General features: G+C 45.0%; 1 protein-coding gene across 6 annotated transcripts in view; it reads left to right on the top strand.

The window, feature by feature from the left end:
* GRIA1 (glutamate ionotropic receptor AMPA type subunit 1) overlaps positions 1-19256 on the top strand; it is a 278435-nt gene that overhangs the window by 212049 nt on the left and 47130 nt on the right. For all 6 annotated transcript variants that reach the window (XR_014473354.1, XM_083181740.1, XM_083181737.1 and 3 more), the window contains exons 8-10: positions 227-331; positions 6151-6261; positions 11066-11272. Coding sequence is in view for 5 of the 6 variants with exons in the window: in XM_083181740.1 (XP_083037866.1) it covers positions 227-331; positions 6151-6261; positions 11066-11272 (423 nt within the window). In the remaining variant the exon portion in view is untranslated. The remainder of the gene's footprint in view (positions 1-226; positions 332-6150; positions 6262-11065; positions 11273-19256) is intronic.

Genomic DNA, 19256 nt, shown 5'->3' with positions numbered 1-19256 from the left:
AAACTGTAATATAAATATTGGTATCATTGGTGTGCCCAAAATGGGCAATTAAGCCTACTTCATCTTTTTAATGCTTAGTACTTCCAAATAACTTTATGTTTCAGCTTCATTTTGTGGGTTTTCCTAGTAGGTACAGGACTGATTTCATACAATACATAACCTAATGGTCTTAAAGTATTAAATATGTTTTCTTTTATTGTTTCTTATTGTGGCATCTTTTGATAAGGTCCGAATGGAAGGGTTGTCTGGAAACGTTCAGTTTAACGAGAAGGGACGTCGGACAAACTACACATTGCACGTACTGGAGCTAAAACATAAAGGTATCAGACAGGTAAGATTATTAAAAAAATAATTGTAAAGCATATGCAGCAAATGTACCTGCAAATACAGTAACTGACTGATATAATTGTATGAATTACCACCTTATATGCTGTTATTAAAAACAAATATTCAAAAAGCCTATGGTATTATGAGGGAGAAGGATACAGTCATTTGCCATTAATCTTTATAATAGAACATGAACTTATTTTATATTTGCTGATCCGCATACGATGTGCATTGCATTTGTTATCCCCAATGGGTGTGGATCATTTGGTCTACAAGAAGTTGGTCGTCAAGCATTAGGTCGACATACTGAAAGGTCGACATGGGTCTAGGTCAACATGGGACAAGGTCCACATGGGTCTAGGTTGACATGGGATTAGGTCGACAGAGGTTTAGGTCTACATGGGTCTAGGTCGACCGATCACAAGGTCGACACATGCATTATGTCGACATAGGCAAGGTCGACAGTGAAAAGGTCAACATGGTGTTTTCACTGTTATTTTCAGCCAAATGTCGACACAGTCGACATGGATACTGAAACGTAGCACCCATGTCGACCTTGTGACTGTCGACCTTGCCCATGTCGACCTAATGCATGTCAACCTAAAGCCACGTCGACCTAATGTCCTGTCGACCTAAAGCCATGTCGACCTAGATTCATGTCACCCTAGTCCCATGTTGACCACACAGCGTGTAGACCTAATGGTGTCGACCTAATGCTTGTTGACCATGATTTTGTAGACCAATTGACCATATCCCCATTTGCAGCTGGGAGAAAGTGATGTTCACACAGCAAAGTGTTAGTTTCCCTAAGAACATGCACACACACACACACACACACACATATATTTATCTTGGGTCCTCCAAGCAGGAATGGGAGGTGGTCACACAATTATCAGTGTGGTGAGGTAACATTCTCTATATGCCTCCACGGCCAGACAGTGAATGGCTTTCAGCATGCTGATTGGTGGATCGCAGGAGCTATCCACCAATCAGCATACTGACAGCCATACACTGTATGGAAGTATATAGAGATGGTTTTGGAGCCCAGGAGAGGCATGTTATGGCTTTTTTTTACATGTTAGCCAAGGGCTTAAAGTGCTTCTAAGACAGCACTGTTTTTTTTTTTTTTTTTTGCTATCTTGCGATACTTGTTACAAAGGTTTCATTAGAATGATCACTCTTCAAAATAAACAAAACTTTGTAGTTCTGTTCTATAAGGGCATGACTCAGAGATGTCTGCAAATGCCATTGCATCTGCGATTTAGTATTCAGCGGTTGTGTGTACATATATAAATGTTGCATATGCCAAGATTTGTGTAAAGCTGGGTACACACCAAGCGATATGCCGTAGGGTTGGGTGGACCAGCACATCAGCTATATCGCTCAGTGTGTGTGCTCGGTTTGTGCTCTCCCGCAGTTGCTTGCGATGACGCTAGGTTTGATATGCTGTACATAAAACTCTCTAGTGACAACATGCATGCTAATGAAGTATGGAACGGTGATCATCCCATTCTTCATTAGCATCGCTTCAGTGCGTACGGGTGATCAGGGCTGACAGGAATTAGTTTCGTACACTGGAGGCGTCTGAGATCTGCTGCTTGTGGATGGAGACACATACAACGGTTGTACAGTGATCCCTGTTGCCATGCAGACTCTGCCAGAGCTGAGACACTGAAACAATTTTGACTGCGTATCACAGTTGCAAAAATCAATCCTTTGTGTAAGTAACCCCCCCCCCCCCCCATATTACCGCCTGCAAACGGCTCCTGTCACTTTGCAAATAAATCCTCTTTGTGGGCCAGATGCACTAAGCTTCAAAAGTGATAAAATGGAAAATGAAAAACAGTCAGCCAATCAGCTCCTATTTGCCATGTCACGGGCTGGATTTGAAAAATGACAGGCAGGAGCTGATTGGTTGATTGTTTATCATTCTCCATTTTATCACTTTTGAAGCTTAGTGCATCTGGCCCGGTGACCGGCATCTGGCCATACTGTAGCAGATTTTCAGTTTTGAAGATTTCCCATTTGTGAAAACTTTGTGGGTTTCCCCAGCTTGTAAGCTCATTTGCTTTGATTACTGGCAGCAGAGAATTATGTGTGATAAAGTATGTATGGGTGATGGAGTTAGGCATGACCGTACAGGTTCTTCCCATAAGAAAACTCATTTGGTACAAACAGTGTATGTGGATAATCAATGCCGGCAATTGAGGCAATCGCATGTGCAGCATGGAAGGTGTAATGGTTAGCATTGCTGCCTCACAACACTGAGGCCATGGGTTTGATGTCCACCATGGACGTAACTGTGCAGAGTTTGTATATTCTCCCTGTGCTTGCGTGGGTTTCCACCGGGTACTCCGATTTCCTCCCACACTCCAAAAACATACTGACAGGTTAATTAGCTCCCAACAAAATGAATTTGAGAATGTCTGTGTGTGTGTGTGTACATGTGGTAGGGATGGTGGGGTTTGCGTAAGACGCATTTCTGCGCATGTGCAAACCCCAACTGCAAACCTGCGGCCTCGGCAATTTACACATGACGTCAGGCGCTGGCCCTGTCTTCGTCCCAGCGCCCGCTGACTTATATTTGTGAAAGTAGGGGAAATCATTGTTTTCTCCTGCTGCAGGCACATGCCTTCGTATGGCATCCCCTCGCATGACTGCCAAGGGAAATGGCAGCGGGGGGGGGGGGGGGGGGTTCTAGTGCGACGTCTCAGTAAGCTGCTTGGAATCACCCCATATTTAAATATTCTCTGTAATGCGCTGCAGAATATGTGTGCACTATATAAATAACTGGTACTATAATAAATAAATAATGTGCAATTCGGGATCAATTAGCAATTTTTTCTATTCATATTTGGTAAGTTACCACAAGTATCAGTGCTCTAGAGAAACTGAGCAGGTTTCCCTATGTTCCATAGAGCTTGTACAATGAATCCTTTGTGTTAGGCCTGTCCGTTAAGGTTCACATCTTATGACACAACAGGTTCTGTGCTTCATGTCACCTATTGTAATGTCCTCAGTGACATTGCGCAGTGACTCTGGTCCCTGTAACTGGACTGCTCATGTGGTAAGGGGGCCAGCTATTCCTAATTCTGGAGGCTAACAAAAAGTGATTGGAAGCTGCTTACACAATAAGGCTTTCACATTGTATTATGCTCATCTGTTCCTGTGCGTTATCCTCCACCAACACAACAAAGGCACTACGTCTACATCCATAATAACAGTTGCCAGTGCAAAGGCCTGTGTACCAGTCCGTGCTGCAGCATCAAGGGGGTAATTCAGACCTGCAGGTAAGCGCCGAACACATGCCCCCTGTCGCCAACCAAATTCCAGCGACAAAATGCAAGCGGTTGCTCATCATCTAATGGTTTTTTCCTCTCTTCGCGGATAAAAGTAAACCCGGACTTACTTTTATCCTGCCCGGGGATGGCCGAAATGGGGGCGGGTGCTTAAGTCATGTGACATCATCCGCCTGTCCCAAACAGACAGGGCCATGCCCAGGTGTCTGAGCTTTTTGTGGCTATTTATGAAAATGCCAGTGGAAAGGAAACCTGTCTGCCACACCGGCAAATGCCTCGTCTTGGTATGCGGTCGTTAGGTCAACACTGTCTAGGTCAACAAGCATTAGGCTGACCACTAATGGTAAACAGGCCATAGGTCGATATGGTGAAAAGGACGACACAAGCAATAGGTTGACATGAAAAAGGTTTTTCACTTTTTTTTTCTCAAAACAAGGAATTGTTCATACTTCATAATCACATCCCATTGGACGTGAATGGAAACTATATAATAATAACAACCATGCCCGAAGCATGGCGAGGGGACGTGGCACACTTAGTACGGTGTCCATGTTGATCTATGTTGACATAGGAAAAAAACTGTGAAAAACTCATGTTGACCCATTTCATGTTGACCTTTTGCACGTCGACCTATTGCTTGTGTTGATTTTTTGACCAGGGCAAACTAAGCCATGTCGACCTTTTGCATGTGTTGACCTATTGTGGTCAGATGAATTGTCCCTAGTAGTGACCACAGTACTAATTATGGAAGGCAGGTGATTAGTGTCACCCTATGCTTCTTCCTGTAATCAGATATGATGTGCCAAATAAATGATAGGATTGTCATCATTATGCTGGTCCTTACTACCTGTACTTTACTTACCTGACACCATGCTGGTCTGTCCTCCAGACTTTCTACATGTTTTTGAGGAAACCTTAGGGTCATTTTTTAGTTGAAACCTGTATATATTTATATTTAGTGCAATGTTACATTTTCTGAAAAGGGTTCCCTAGATAAAATTCCAGTCCACGCTCTTCTTGTCCATTTCCATACACCTTATCCCCCCCAAATAATTAGGTTTTACCAGTTTGCACTAGGTAGTAATTCACGATTTATAAAGAGTATACAGACAGATCTATGTACTAACAAGATAACCTATGTCATAATGTTTGGATTACGCTACCTGTGCCCAAGCAGGTAGATAACCTATCACATAATGTTTGGATTACCCTACCTGTGCCCAAGCAGGAAGATAACCGATCACATAATGTTTGGATTACCCTACCTGTGCCCAAGCAGGTAGATAACCTATCACATAATGGCCCTTATTCTAGTTGACTCAGACGGATGCGTATTTTCGGACGGCCAACGAGTGTTCTTAGCCCCGCCTACCGTACGGATCGCTCACACCATCCGAATGCGGTAAGACGTCAAGCGAACGGACCATGAGTGGATGTTTCATGTGAACAACTCCCCCACCTGTGGGAACCTCCCCCATCCTCCGATGGTCCCCGATCATCGAATGATGGACCGAGCGGTCAGACAGCTCCGAGTGCTTAAGACCACTCTGACATTTCTCAGTGCGATAGAAGGGATATGGGCGGGCAGCTGGCATCCGGCTATGTCAGCTGTCTGCCCCCCACACGTGCGTCACGGCCAGATTACCATACGTACGGCCATCGGTTTCATAGGAACGCCCATGAAACGCGGGTTGTACGCATATGGTAATGAGCCCCTCTCCACCCCCTGCTCGGATTGTTTCGACCGATCGTTTTCTGTATGGAATTCATACCGTATTCGGACATGCGCGGCGTTCGCACATGCGCAGAAACGCCTATGCACATGCTCAAACACAATACATTGGACATCCGACCGAACACGCAGCCGTCCGACTCAGAATAAGGGCCAATGTTTGGATTACCCTACCTGTGCCCAAGCGGTAGATAACCTATCACATAATGTTTGGATTACCCTACCTATGCGTAAGCAGGTAGATAACCTATGTATGTCATAATGTTTAGACCTACCAGTTTCCAAGCAGGTTTACCTTTATCTATCAGTTGTCCAAGGCTGTTATTATTGTAGTAGGTTTAAGAACCTGCTGTAATACATAAATCAAGAAAAATGAGCTTCATTTGAACTTGATAGACTGAAGTCATATTAAACCTTAATAACATTTTAAATGAACATAGGAGCTTCTACAAGATTATTTATACACATGAGATGTTACTTGTTTTACTGGTCCATAAATGAGAGGCTGAAATTGCCTCTCATTTACTGTCGGTATTAAATCCTCTTGTGAAATACACCCACACACACACAATACACGAAATATTTCTAAACCAGCAGTGAACGCACTGAATCATTACACAATACTATAAATCTATGGCATTGATTTCCATTCTTACCTGTATGGGAAATTCAGACTAAGTTGGAACTAAGGAGAGTGCATCAGCTGTAGAACATTCAGTAGTGTGTTTAATGGCCTAGAACAAAATAAAGCGAGATGTTCATTGACAATACATTTTCTTTTCTAATTAACAGATTGCTACTTGGAATGAAGATGATAAACTTATCCCATTAGCTACTGATGCCCAAGCAGGGAATGAAACCATAGGGGTACAAAACAGGACGTACATCGTTACCACTATATTGGTATGTATTTTGTTGTTAAATCACTTCTTAGACTTGAATGTTGGAGTACAAGAGGGGCTTGAACCTACATTTGTAATCCAACCTATTATGGGATGTTGAACATAGCAACCAATCAGATTCAACTTATTTATTTATCTATAGATAGCTTCAAATTGGTTGCTATAGGCAACATTCCATTTTCAAAAGACCACCCCTCTTCATCAATTTACCCCCTTGAGTCTTAAGGCCCCCATACACTTATCCGATTTGGGCCGATTTCCCTGGATTCAGACTGATCGGGCCAAGAAATCGTCCCAAATCTGATGCGTTTGACACCCTATCTGACCGAATACGCAGTCCCGTGCGCATCGGGTCAGACCTTACAGATTGAACCTGCTGCAGGTTTAATCTGTTGGATCGGACCCATCAGAGGCACATCATGGGTGCTTTTTAGCGTCGTGCGGGGCGGGCAGTCCGTAGTGTCCGGAAAGCGCTGAGCGGACACTGCAGACAGCAGCGGCAGAACGTGAACATTTTTTTAAAAAGATAGGCTTGCCGCTGATTGGCTGAGATTGCTTTCTCTCCGCCAATCATCGGTCTTGCTGTCTCACCGCTGATTGACTGAGAGAGAGAGAGCTCTCTCAGCCAATCAGCAGCAGGCCTATGCTTTTTTCTATTTTATGTTCTGCCACCGTTGTGTGCAGTGTCCGCTCAGCACTTTGGACAAGTCGGCCTAATGTATGGGGACTTTTAGATATCTTGGCCAGATAGGGTCTCATTGATATTTGTCTGCGGAGTACATCCCCACTGTCATTTCCATAGCCCTCTAGCGGATTACGGAAAAAAGCAGTGAACATGTTTAGATGGTATTACCTGTACCCGATAATGGGGACCAACTTCCTAATCTATCCTTCCTTTTAATCAGCAACACCGAGCTGAGGGATCTAGGAGGGTTAAACAAAGTGGGTATCCTTATATAAAGTGTCAAATATAAATGTAAACCAATGATGTAGAAATACAGACGTAACAAGGGCACTGCCCAATTTCATTAATTTATGAAGTGCAATCACTGGCGTAACTATAGCACCGCAGCCCCCGCCACCGCGGGGGGGGGGGGGGGGGGGCGCTGTGCATATGGGGGCGCCGGTGCTATAGTTACACCTCCCCCCAATCCCCCGCAGGCTTACCTATTTCGCTGGTCCCGACGGCTCCGTTCTTCTGCTGAGGACAGTTCTCTGAAACTGTCTGCTGTATGGGGGCGGCCATTTTGTGGTGGTCCTCAGCAGAAGAACGGAGCCGCCGGGACCAGCGCGAAAGGTAAGGCTGCGGGGGATTGGGGGGGTTGAATGGGCGGCGGGGGGCGCCCCCCCCCCTAACGGCGGGGGGGCGCCCAAAACGTAGCTACCCCGCTGAGTGCAATGGTCATTGGTGTAACTAATCCATGGCAAATGCCCTGAAGCTTGTCACCGGTTCAGGGCAGCCTAGGCAAATCACAAAGGCTAGCTTGTGGTTCTTATGTTTTTGTGCATTAAAAACCGCATACTGTAGAATAAGGTTAACCAAACCCGGTCGTCAAGATATCCAAACAGTCCAGTTTTTTGGGCTAGCCATGCTTAAGCTCAGGTGACTTAATTAGCACCTAGTGAGTTTGATTATCCCATCTTTGCAGAAGCATGTACTGTATATTCATAAAACCTGGACTGGCCTTTAGACGGAGTTGGGGAAACTCTGGCATGGAGTATTGCTACTTTTGGTATTCTGGTATTTGGTAATTTGGTATTATGTCCTTGGAATGGGAAATATACAAACACTAGCTTCACAATTTAGGTTTATTTATACTATGAAATTATTATAGATTATTATAGATTTTCATTTTCATAATAGGGTATCTCTCAATTAAATGACACCTGAAACATAGCCATAGTCATTATCTTACATAAACAATCACATGGTCAACTGCATGACTAGTGTAGCCCTTTTATTTCATCAATATAGCTTCTGTCCCTTTTTAATATGCAGAAGACACCTTTAATATAGACACCAATTATTACCAACTTTGTTAAAGTCATCAACTGCCAAAGCCAATGCCCTTCTCTCACCTTTCTTAATCTGTCAATTATCAACTTTTTCAAAGTCTCTATTTCAGTCCATACATGGTCAATTACTACTTCACTACCTATCAGTGGCAGCCTTCACAATTGGTGTCTTCTCCCTTTATTCTCTCTCTCTTGGAAAACTCATCAGCTCCTCTGGTCTTCTATACCATCTGTATGCTGATGTCCCTTGCCACTCTCCTTCAGTACTTGTATACCTCTGTGCTATCTCTTCCCATATCTAACAGCTTTTGTCAAATTAAACATGTCCAAAACAAAAGTTATCATTTTACCACCTTACAAGGAACCATCTTCTCTTTTTCTGTCAACACCATTTCCCACCTGGCTGATCCACAGGCCCACTGACGTGACTGTTTGACTCTTCCCTATTCTCCACCATGCACATTCAGTCTGGATCTCTGCCATTTCAATCTCTGAAACACCTTGAAATTCAGGATTATTCTCAGCCCAGATGCCATCAAAACCCCTTATCCATGCATTCATCATCTTTAATACTGTAATCTCCTCCTCTCTGGCTTCCTGCTCACTCACCTTTGCCTACTTCAATCTATCATGAACAGTGTGCGCATCTTATATTTTTTTTCTGAAATGCTCTAGGTCAGCTTCTCTCTGCAACCTGCTTCACTGATTCCCATTCCCTTTAGATTCCAGTTCAAAGTAGTTATCCACAATGAAAATGTACTTAATCACTCAACATCTTCCAACATCTACAACATCATTACTGTCCACACTTCCTCCCATTTTGCATCTCTTCCTTCAGTTGCTGCCTCCACTATCCGATGGTTACCTCCTCTTATGCTCTCCAAGATTTTTCCCATTCTACACCCCACCTCTGGAACCCTTTCCCTCGCCATGTCAGAATTTTCACAAGTCTTTGCAACTTCAAATGATAAAGCCACATCTATCCTCCTAAATCTACACTGTTCTCTCCTCCTTTATCCTTCGCTTTTCCCAGTTCCCACGCCAACTGCTCACTACTGTTCTTAAGGGTCAATACAATTGTCTCGCAAGTGCTAATCATCGTGACAGTGGCGCTACTTTACGGTAGCCCTAACCTACAAAAATGCTTGCTGCCCTACAGCACTGCCAATCCCTGTGATAACAGGCCAGCACATATATTTTACATACATCGTGACATGTATGTTTATATGTGCTACATAGTCAGCACTTCACCTCAAGGGCAGCAGCTGCTGCTGGTTACTGTACCATTTATATGTACTGTTTTATTGTAACTTAACGTATATACAGGCTCCACAAATTGATGACACCATATAAATAAACAATCATATTACTATACATTGCTGCAAAAGCTTTGTGGTCACTTCAAATTATTAGTATTAATTATAATAAAAGTTCAGGGTTGGCAATCATTAAATAAATGCTTTATTCTCTGGGGGTGGGGGGACTTTTAAATTTGCAGAAGATTGGAAACTTTTTTTTATTTTGTTATAAAAATTTGAATATTTTTTTTGTTTTGTTTTTTAAAGTGGAAAGATTGAGCCTGGCTTTTCAATTGTAATGCGCACGAATAAGCTCACAGCATCTCGGTTTCTGTGTCAGGAATGAATAGTGAATGTCAGAATGGAAAATTCCAGCGAAGTACAGGGTTGTGAGTGGGCGATCACTAATGATCTAGCAGAAGTGAGCATTAATGTGCCTAAAATGTTGCAATATGTAGCAGCTGGCTTAGGTTACACGTTTTGGGTGGAAGCCAAATGATGGGAATTAAGTTACAAATGTATATCTCCTTGTTGCTAAAGTATCAGTCGCCTACTTTAATCAGGTTTAGTAATCACGTACAAAAAAAACTGGTACTTGTGTAGTATCACGGCTTCCATAGCATGCCATCGCATGCCATCGCATGCCATATGTTGTGGCATGAGATGGCATGAGATGAGATGCGTTTTTCCCCGTTTTTTTGCTGCATTTTTAAAAAAATCGCATGCGAACGCATCGCATGCGATTTTGATCACAAATGCATCCAAATGCATTTAAATTAGTAGTAAACATGTTAAATGCACCCCAAATGCCATTTTTTCACACTGTACCACCCCCACTATCAACGCCAACCCGAAGCGTGGCGAGCGCAGCGAGCCCGCGAGGGGCGGTGGTATGCATCCTACGACCTTTTCATACCCCCACTATCCACGTCGGCGTGGAGATGAGAATAGAAAGTGTGGCGAGCGCAGCGAGCCACCGAGCCCGAAGCGTGGCGAGCGCAGCTAGCCCCACGAGGGGACGCAGACACCTGTGAAGCACGCGAGGGGATGCGGATACCTGGGAAGGTATCCGCGTCCCCTCACGGGGCTCGCTGCGCTCGCCACGCTTCGGGCTCGGTGGCTCGCTGAGCTCGCCACACTTTCTATTCTCGACTCCACGCCGACGTGGATAGTGGGGGTTTGAAAAGGTCGTAGGACGCGTACCGCCGCCCCTCGCGGGCTCGCTGTGCTCGCCACGCTTCGGGTTGGCGTTGATAGTGGGGGTGGTACAGTGTGAAAAATGGCATTTGGGGTGCATTTAACATGTTTCCTACTAATTTAAATGCATTTGGATGCATTTCTGATCAAAATCGCATGCAATGTGATTTTTTACTATACGATGCCCATCGTGGGAGCCGTGATACTACACAAGTACCAAAAAGCTTTATGTTTATAGTTTATAAGTTAATCTGCAGTTACAATGATTTTTTTCCCCATTTATGTTATCATTAGGAATCTCCGTACGTTATGTACAAAAAGAACGCTGACGAATTTGAAGGTAATGAAAAGTTTGAGGGTTACTGTGTGGAACTGGCCTCGGAGGTAGCAAAGCACGTGGGATTCAAGTACAAACTGGAGATCGTAAGGGATGGGAAGTACGGAGCACGTGATTCAGACATGAAAGCCTGGAACGGGATGGTGGGGGAGCTGGTGTATGGGGTAAGTATACAGAAGTTTTCCATTGCTTTATTACCCGACATGTACCATCACTCTACATACAAACTGTTCTGCTTTAAGTAGGACAAAACCAGTTTGAGACCATTGGGGGGTAAGTCCCAGACTTACATTTTTAATGCTAGTGATCCTTTAAGTGACAGGTGAAGACCTACCGTAGATCTTGGAAGTACTTTATGCTCTAGGCTTGTGGTTTGCCCTCTTTGTCAAAGCCATGCTCATTTTCAATGTGGAAATGCCCCCTAATTCAGCATTCACGCCTCATCCCGCTTTTGTAGCTTTAGGGTGTTACAAAGTATGAACTACCATACAATACTTTGGTATCAGGATGATAGACACTGTATACAGTATGTTAAATTTAAATAGGTCAACACCATATGGCTGACATGCATTAGACTGACTTGTACGAAAGGTTGTCACATGAACGGTAATCATTGATTAAGGTCAGCAGGTACTGAAGGTTGTCAAAAGGTGTACCTGTCAATATTAAAGACTGTCGACCTTTTGTTTCTCACCCTTTTGACTCTGTGGACCTTTGTACATGTCGACAGGGTCAATAGTTGGCATCAACCTATTGACCAAAATACTGTAGATGTTCTAGACCACATCCCCAGTACTTTATACCAGTGGTTTTAAACTACTGTATGTTAACGGCTCATTTATTATCCCACCTGCTTCCACGGACAGATGTTGAGAATCATTGCTTCATATGGATTTTCTCCACTGTTTGTGTTTTATCATTCAAAAAAAAAAAACAGCTTGTTTAAAAAATATATTGGGTGACATATAGTAGTATGAGATTATTGGTAAGGTTCCAAAATTGCACTAAATAGCATGTGTGAAAATCATTTTTTTTTGCCCAAAATTGCAAATGTAATTAAATGCAGTTTCAGGTGTAGAAATGGGCTTTGCATGTGAGTTTTGGTCACGGAAATGGGCGTGTTTTTGTTAACAGAAATGTGAAATTTATGTTAGAAATGTGAAATGGTAATGTGCGGTTTTTGGTCAAAATTTAAAAAAAAAAGGCACGGGGTCCCCCCTGCCAGCCCTGGATTCATTGAGCCAGTCCTTGTTCCAAAAATATGTGTGTCAAAAAATTAGGGATCCCCCATATTTTGGAACCAGCACTGGGCTCCAACAGCCAGCTGTATCATGCCACAGCCAGGGCACACATTTTATGCAAGGTCCACCGGCCATACCATGAGCACCGTGGCTGGTTAGCCCATTAAAGGGGGGTCCCCCATCCAGGGCTGAAATCCAGTGCTTTCCCCGGTGTCCCAGGGCGGTGGACCCAGGGCTGATGCGTGTAAAAATATAGAGAAATTTACAAGGGAACTACAATGAATTAATGTGCCCGCTAGGTCTCGTAGTTCACCTGTAAAAAGAATGTAGAAATAAGGAGACAACACTCCCAGAGCTGTGACATTTTTTTTGAACATTTTTTTGGACAGAACCATGCACAGATCTCACTGATCTGTGCATGGTTCTGTCAAATTTGCCAGACTGAACCTGGGACCTTATTCAAGTCCATTCGCAACTGGCGCTCGTTCGCATGGGGACCGATGTGTTGTTATTGCGCATGAGCATTTCTGCGCATGTGGATGCGCTGGGTGCATGCATCACGGGATGTCAGCTGCCCTCCCATTTCATCCCGAATGTGCATGCATATGTAAGGGTGCCTCAGACTACTCTTACATATGCATGCATGTTCCACATCATTTGATGGTCGGCGACCATCGAATGATGTGGGCGGTCCACTGCATGCTGCGAATGGATGTTTATGCAAAACATCCATTGACAGTCAGTGCGAAGGAACGTGTCTTGCGAATGGTGGACCAGCATGGCACCATTCGCAAGATGGGGTTAGGGTGACTCACAAGGATGCGTAACCCTATTACAGTTGCAAATTCTATACTTTTTAATGGGAAAACATCTTGATGCAAGGTTTGAATTCACCCATTTTTCACCCAAAAATCATAAAAGTCACAAAATCGCACCCTATTAAAGTACATAGAACCCATTGTATCTAGAATGATGTTTTAGCTTACACTTGCATAGAAAAACTAGCACATTATGGAAATGCACAATAAATAAATACAATAAATGGTACTTGTTTCCTAGCACGGCCACACCGATCATGATCGTGGGCATCGTTAGTAAGAATCGGGGGCATCTTTCCCATAGGAAACAATGTTAAATGCCTCAATTTACCCGCAATGCCCCCGATTTCCCATAGGAAACAATGTTAAATGCCTCAATTTACCCAAATCATCATAGGGAACAATGGTAAATGGGCCAGAACCCCCCCAAAACACCCCTGAACAGTGAAATGTCCCCCCAAAAGTAGTTACCGCCACCCCACGATCAACGTGAACCCGAAGCGTGGCGAGCGCAGCCAGCCCGCGAGGGGCGGCGGTACGCGTCCTCCGACCTTTTCATACCCCCACTATCCACGTCGGTGTGGAGTTGAGAATAGAATAGTGTGGCGAGCGCAGCGAGCCACCGATCCCGAAGCATGGCGAGCGCAGCGGATACCTGTGAAGCCCACGAAGGGACGCGTTTACCTGTGAAGGTATCCGCGGTATCCGCGTCCCCTCGCGGGGCTCGCTGCGCTTGCCGCGCTTCGGGCTCGGTGGCTCGCTGCGCTCGCCACACTATTCTATTCTCAACTCCACGCCGACGTGGATAGTGGGGGTATGAAAAGGTCGGAGGACGCGTACCGCCGCCCCTCGCGGGCTCGCTGCGCTCGCCACGCTTTGGGTTTACGTTGATCGTGGGGTGGCGTAAACTACTTTTGGGGGGACATTTCACTGTTCAGGGGTGTTTTGGGGGGTTTCTGGCCCATTTACCATTGTTCCCTATGATGATTTGGGTAAATTGAGGCATTTAACAATGTTTCTTATGGGAAATTGGGGGCATCGCGGGTAAATTGAGGCATTTAACATTTTTTCCTATGGGAAATCGGGGGCATCGCGTCTGGACCATTTAAGCCTTTTTTAGCCGCCTGCGACGCGACTGACGCGATTTTGACTGTTTTCAATGGGAAATCGGGGGCATCGCGTCGGTCGCGTCGCAGACCACTAAAAATTACACCCGATGCCCGCGATTGTGGCCGTGCTAGGAAACAAGTACCCATTAAATAAATAAAATATTAAAACATAGGGGACCCTCCACCTCTATAGCAGGCAGCGTCAAGAACAGTGACTTGGTGTTGCCCAGGTCTCCGGGAAAATGGCGTTGGCATCTTTCCCTACTGCAAATGCACAAAATGCCAAGAAGATGACTGCCGGCCCCATTTTCCCCAGAGACCTGCCCAGAGATAGTGCTCAGAGTACTGTCACCACTAAGATGCAAGTAATGAAAAAATGGGTGCAGGGACTGTGGTGTGGCCCCTCTGGATCCAGAGACCTATGTGCACGTCACCTATTATAGACATACCGACCTTTCAAAACTTATTAGACGCTGTGATGGCTATGTGGAGTACGGGGCCACAGCTGACGTCAGCATCCCTCCCTCCTAAGGGCCGTGCCTGCCTGTGTTTTTTGTTGAAACTCCCAGAAAATGCTGTGGTGCCTCCCACAAAGCCCAGCTCCTGTCAATCATCTTGCGAGAGAACAGCGGGACCTCGCACATGCGCACAGCGTACCGTATGCATGCGTGGTCTTTTGATAATCATAAGTGCTGCAAATTAGCAGCCCTGTGTAAGGGTCTGAATCAGGCCCTTAGGCAGGGTACACACCAGAACGATATGTATGCCCAGCTGGCCCGATAGGATATATATCGGGCAGACGTTCACATTGTACACTCCGTGGTATGACCATGATAAATAGCCTTCAATCCCACATGCTGCAGATGGGACAACACACGTGACTGCATGATTGAGGATACATACTGTACAAGACAACACACTCTCTCTCTCTCTCTCTCTCTCTCTCTCTTTCTCTCTCTCTCTCTCTCTCTCTCTCTCTCTCTCTCTCTCTCCCTCTCTGACACTGTCTCTCTGACATTCTCTCTATACCTGGCACAGTCTTTCTCCATCTTTCTCTTTCTGACACTGCCTCTTCCCCAACCCCTCTCTATCTCTCTCACTCTGTCACTCCCCATGATTAGGGTTACCACCTTTGTGTTGAGAGATTCCCGGACAGTGACCCACCCCTTGACACACCCACAGCCCACCCATTGACCCGACCCCACCCCCGCCACTTGACCCGCCTTATGGGGGGGTTTACATTTGCTTCAAATCTATTCTTGATTTCGCACACGGCAATGCCACATACATGTTACATCACGTCACACGCACATAATATTCAATATGATATAATCATAAACGTCACAACAAAGTCAGCTTATAGGCCACATTGTCATATGTTGAACTGGACCATCACCTACACAGGTTTGAGGCAGCCAATTTGAGTATTGGACCTATATTTAAGGGGGGTATGCAATGTTGGCCAATATTTGCGATACTTGATATTGGCCAGCATGGTGTCAATTCCGGCCATTTCCAAAGGGCACTCGGCGCTGCGGATTCGGCTCTTCGAAAAGCCGAATCTGCATTTGCACAATTGGAGGCTAAATTTGTGAATTGGTGGCCATTTCCTCAGACTTCTTCCAAAAGTCAGAAAAAAAGATTTGAATTGATTGAATATTTGATCTATTCTGCATGGAAATTGCTGATATTTACGAGGATCGGAAGTATCGGCCTGGATTAAATACCCCCTATACTTATCACTTTACTAGGGACAAGTGACATCGCTGAGGCATGAGCCACAGGGCTACCTCACCTGTGTGCAAGAGAAAGGCAGAGCCTCATCCCAGGGACTGCAGGCACATTTGAAAAAGACACTGTCAATTAAATATAATTGCATTTCCTACGGGGATGGAGTAAATGATTTTGTTCTGCAGGGCATCCCTGCAGCACAGAATGGGTTAAAATGAAAGGAAATGTCTCCAAACCCCCTACAGCTTTTCTTGTGTGCAGATTCCCAACAGGAGAATGTAAGGGGAAAAGTAAAACTTATTGCTTTATTAATTGAGTTTACATAACCAATTGGAGTATATACAGTGCTGTCTGGTATCTCTCTCTCTTTCTCTCTCTCTCTCTCTCTCTCTCTCTCTCTCTCTCTCTCTCTCTCTCTCTCTCTCTCTCTCTCTCTCTCTCTCTCTCTCTCTCTCTCTCTCTCTCTCTCTCTCTCTCTCTCTCCCAATAGTGTGCTCAGCACATCTTCCCTCCCATCCGATTTTTTTCTCTGCCCCCCCTACGGCTATGGACGTGTTCTTGCTCACCTCCCTGGATAGGAGACGGTAACCATAGCAACCACTGTATGGTTCCTGGGTTGAGGCCTGCAGCCATTTTGGTAACCTTTCCCATTCTCACATGATCTGTCTTATTGGGTGTACAATTTCAGCACTCATCTTTGACAGTGAGCCTCTCTGCAATGGTTTGCATGCCCTTTGATGTACAAAACCCCTTAATCTAAATTATGGTAAATCATCATATTTCATGTATCCTTTTAATAGTCTGAAGATCTGCTATTTTGGAGCATGGTTCATACAAAGTAATTTTTGTTTGCAAATGGAGTTTCACAGTTAGTCTTCAGTGTGTAAAAAGAAAAAAAATCCAGTTTTAAAACAAAAAAAACAAAAAACATTTTCAGCTTTAAAAAAAAAAAAAACATTTCCAGAAACCTTCAATTAATGTACATTGAAAAGTATGCAACAATAGCTACTATTGAGAAATAAAGTGTTTACATACAGTGGACTACATATATATATATAGTACAATTGAACCATCGTTTTGATTGATAAACAGCACAAAAAGCTGTACTATCTAAGTGGCCTATTCATCTTGGTGGACAGCTCCACTATAGATGTTTCATAGGAATACATATGGATGCCGGCAGTCAGAATACCCATGACAGCAACATGATGTAGGGACATGGGTCAGGTAAGTATACTTATTATGTACTCCCACCTTATTATCTACAGTCGGTGATTATACAGATTATACATCACTTGATTGAGTTTGTTTTGTTATCTTATAACCAGCTCACTATTTCTATTGACACATTGGCAGTATTCTTACTTTTATGTGTTATAGTGTCCAAACACATATGCGATCGGATGCAATGCCGCATTGCAATGCGATGTCCTATCGCATCCGTTTGCTTCTTATGGTGCCCAAGTGCTTTTTTTCCAGCACCCGATGTCGCATACCACCTGTAATGCCACATTGGGTGCTGGAAGAGAGTGGGCGGTGGTATAGCAGAGCAGGGGCAGGAGTGCAGGCGTGCAGGCAGCAGAATTTAAAAAATAAAATTGAAAACACCGGGCACCCCTCTGATTGGCTGAGAGAGCTCTCAGCCAATCAGAGGGGCGCCCAGTCTTTTTAAATGTTTTTCAAATTCTATTGATATTCGGCCGGTGGGCCTGTGCATTTTGTCGGGTGACACATTTGATGTGCATACAATCCTTAGATTTATTGCACAGCTGCGGTCAAAATCGAAGGATAGTATGCAATATTGCCCTAGTGTATGGGCACCATTACTTTCATTGGAGTATTATTTTACTGATTTTTTTACTTATTTTATTTTTATACAGTTTTTAAATGTTTTTTTTCAACTGAGAAGCTCCATGTGTTGGATTAAAATGCAGATATAGTGAATCTCCTATATATTTGGCTACATCTGTCACTCAAAGTGGGTGTCTGTGTCTATAACGCTCTGTTCCTGGACTTTCCTCTTAATGTGTGATTGCCTTCATCTGTGCTGAACACCTTTCTGAGAAATTAACCTGTTTAAAACAGGTGATGGCAATCATTCATTAAGGGGAAGTCTAGAAACAGAGCATTGTGTCCCTCCTGGAGAGGGTCATGTTGGGAGGTATGTGACAGAGAACCAGCCCAGTGAGCCCACAGACAGTGCCAGACACCCACTGCCTTCCCATGTTGCCCAGCACTGCTACTCCACAGCCACCAGGTGAGCGCCCCCTCCCGCGATTTGCGGCAAAACCTCCCCCCCCCCGCGCGCCCCCCCCTCCCGCGATTCGCGGCAAAAACACCCGCTCCCCGCGACCCCCCCTACCGCGATTCGCAGCAAAAACACCCCCGCGACCCCCCCTCCCGCGATTCGCTGCAAAAAGAACCCCCCACGACCCCTCCCGCAATTCGCGGCATAACCACCACCCCGCGACCCCCCCCTCCCGCGAATCGCGGCAAACCTTCCCCCACGCCCCCCCCCCCCCCCCCCCGATTCGCGGAAAAAACACCCCCCCCCCGCGACCTCCCTCCCGCGATTCGCGGCAAAAAGAACCCCCCCGCGACCCCCCCTTGCACGATTGGCGGCACACCCCCCCCCCCCGCAATTCGCAGCAGCCCCAGGATTAAATGGCACATGCAAAACACTGACATGGCTATGGTCGACAATGAAAAAGGTTGACATGAGTTTTTGAAGATTTATTTTTAATTTTTTTAATTTTTTCATATTCATTGTCATGTGTCGACATGGACACCAATGAAGTGGCACACTTATGTCAACATTTACATGTGTTGACCTTTCTGTGTTGATTTTTTCTTGTGGCGATTCGCGTCACACCCCCCCGCAACCCCCCCTCCCGCGATTCGCGGCACCCCCCGTGACCCCCCACCTCCCACAATTCGCGGCAACCCCCCACCGGAACCCTTGTGAACCCCGCCCTCCCGCGATTCGCGGCACCCACCCCCACGACCCCCCCTCCCGCAATTCGCGGCACCCCCCCGTGATTCGCGGCAGCTCCAGAATTACATTGCACATGGAAAACACTGACATGGCTATGGTCGACAATGAAAAAGGTTGACATGAGTTTTTGAAGTTTTTTTTTATTTTTTGAATATTTTCATATTCATTCTCATGTGTCGACATGGACACCAATGAAGTGCCACACTTATGTCAACATTTACATGTGTTGACCTTTCTGTGTTGATTTTTTTCTT

This window comes from Crinia signifera, chromosome 4 (genome assembly GCF_055691185.1).
Source record: "Crinia signifera chromosome 4, ASM5569118v1, whole genome shotgun sequence".
Classification (NCBI taxonomy): Eukaryota; Metazoa; Chordata; class Amphibia; order Anura; family Myobatrachidae; genus Crinia; species Crinia signifera.
Note: the sequence above shows the minus strand (reverse complement) of the source record. Positions and strands in the feature narration are given on the sequence as shown.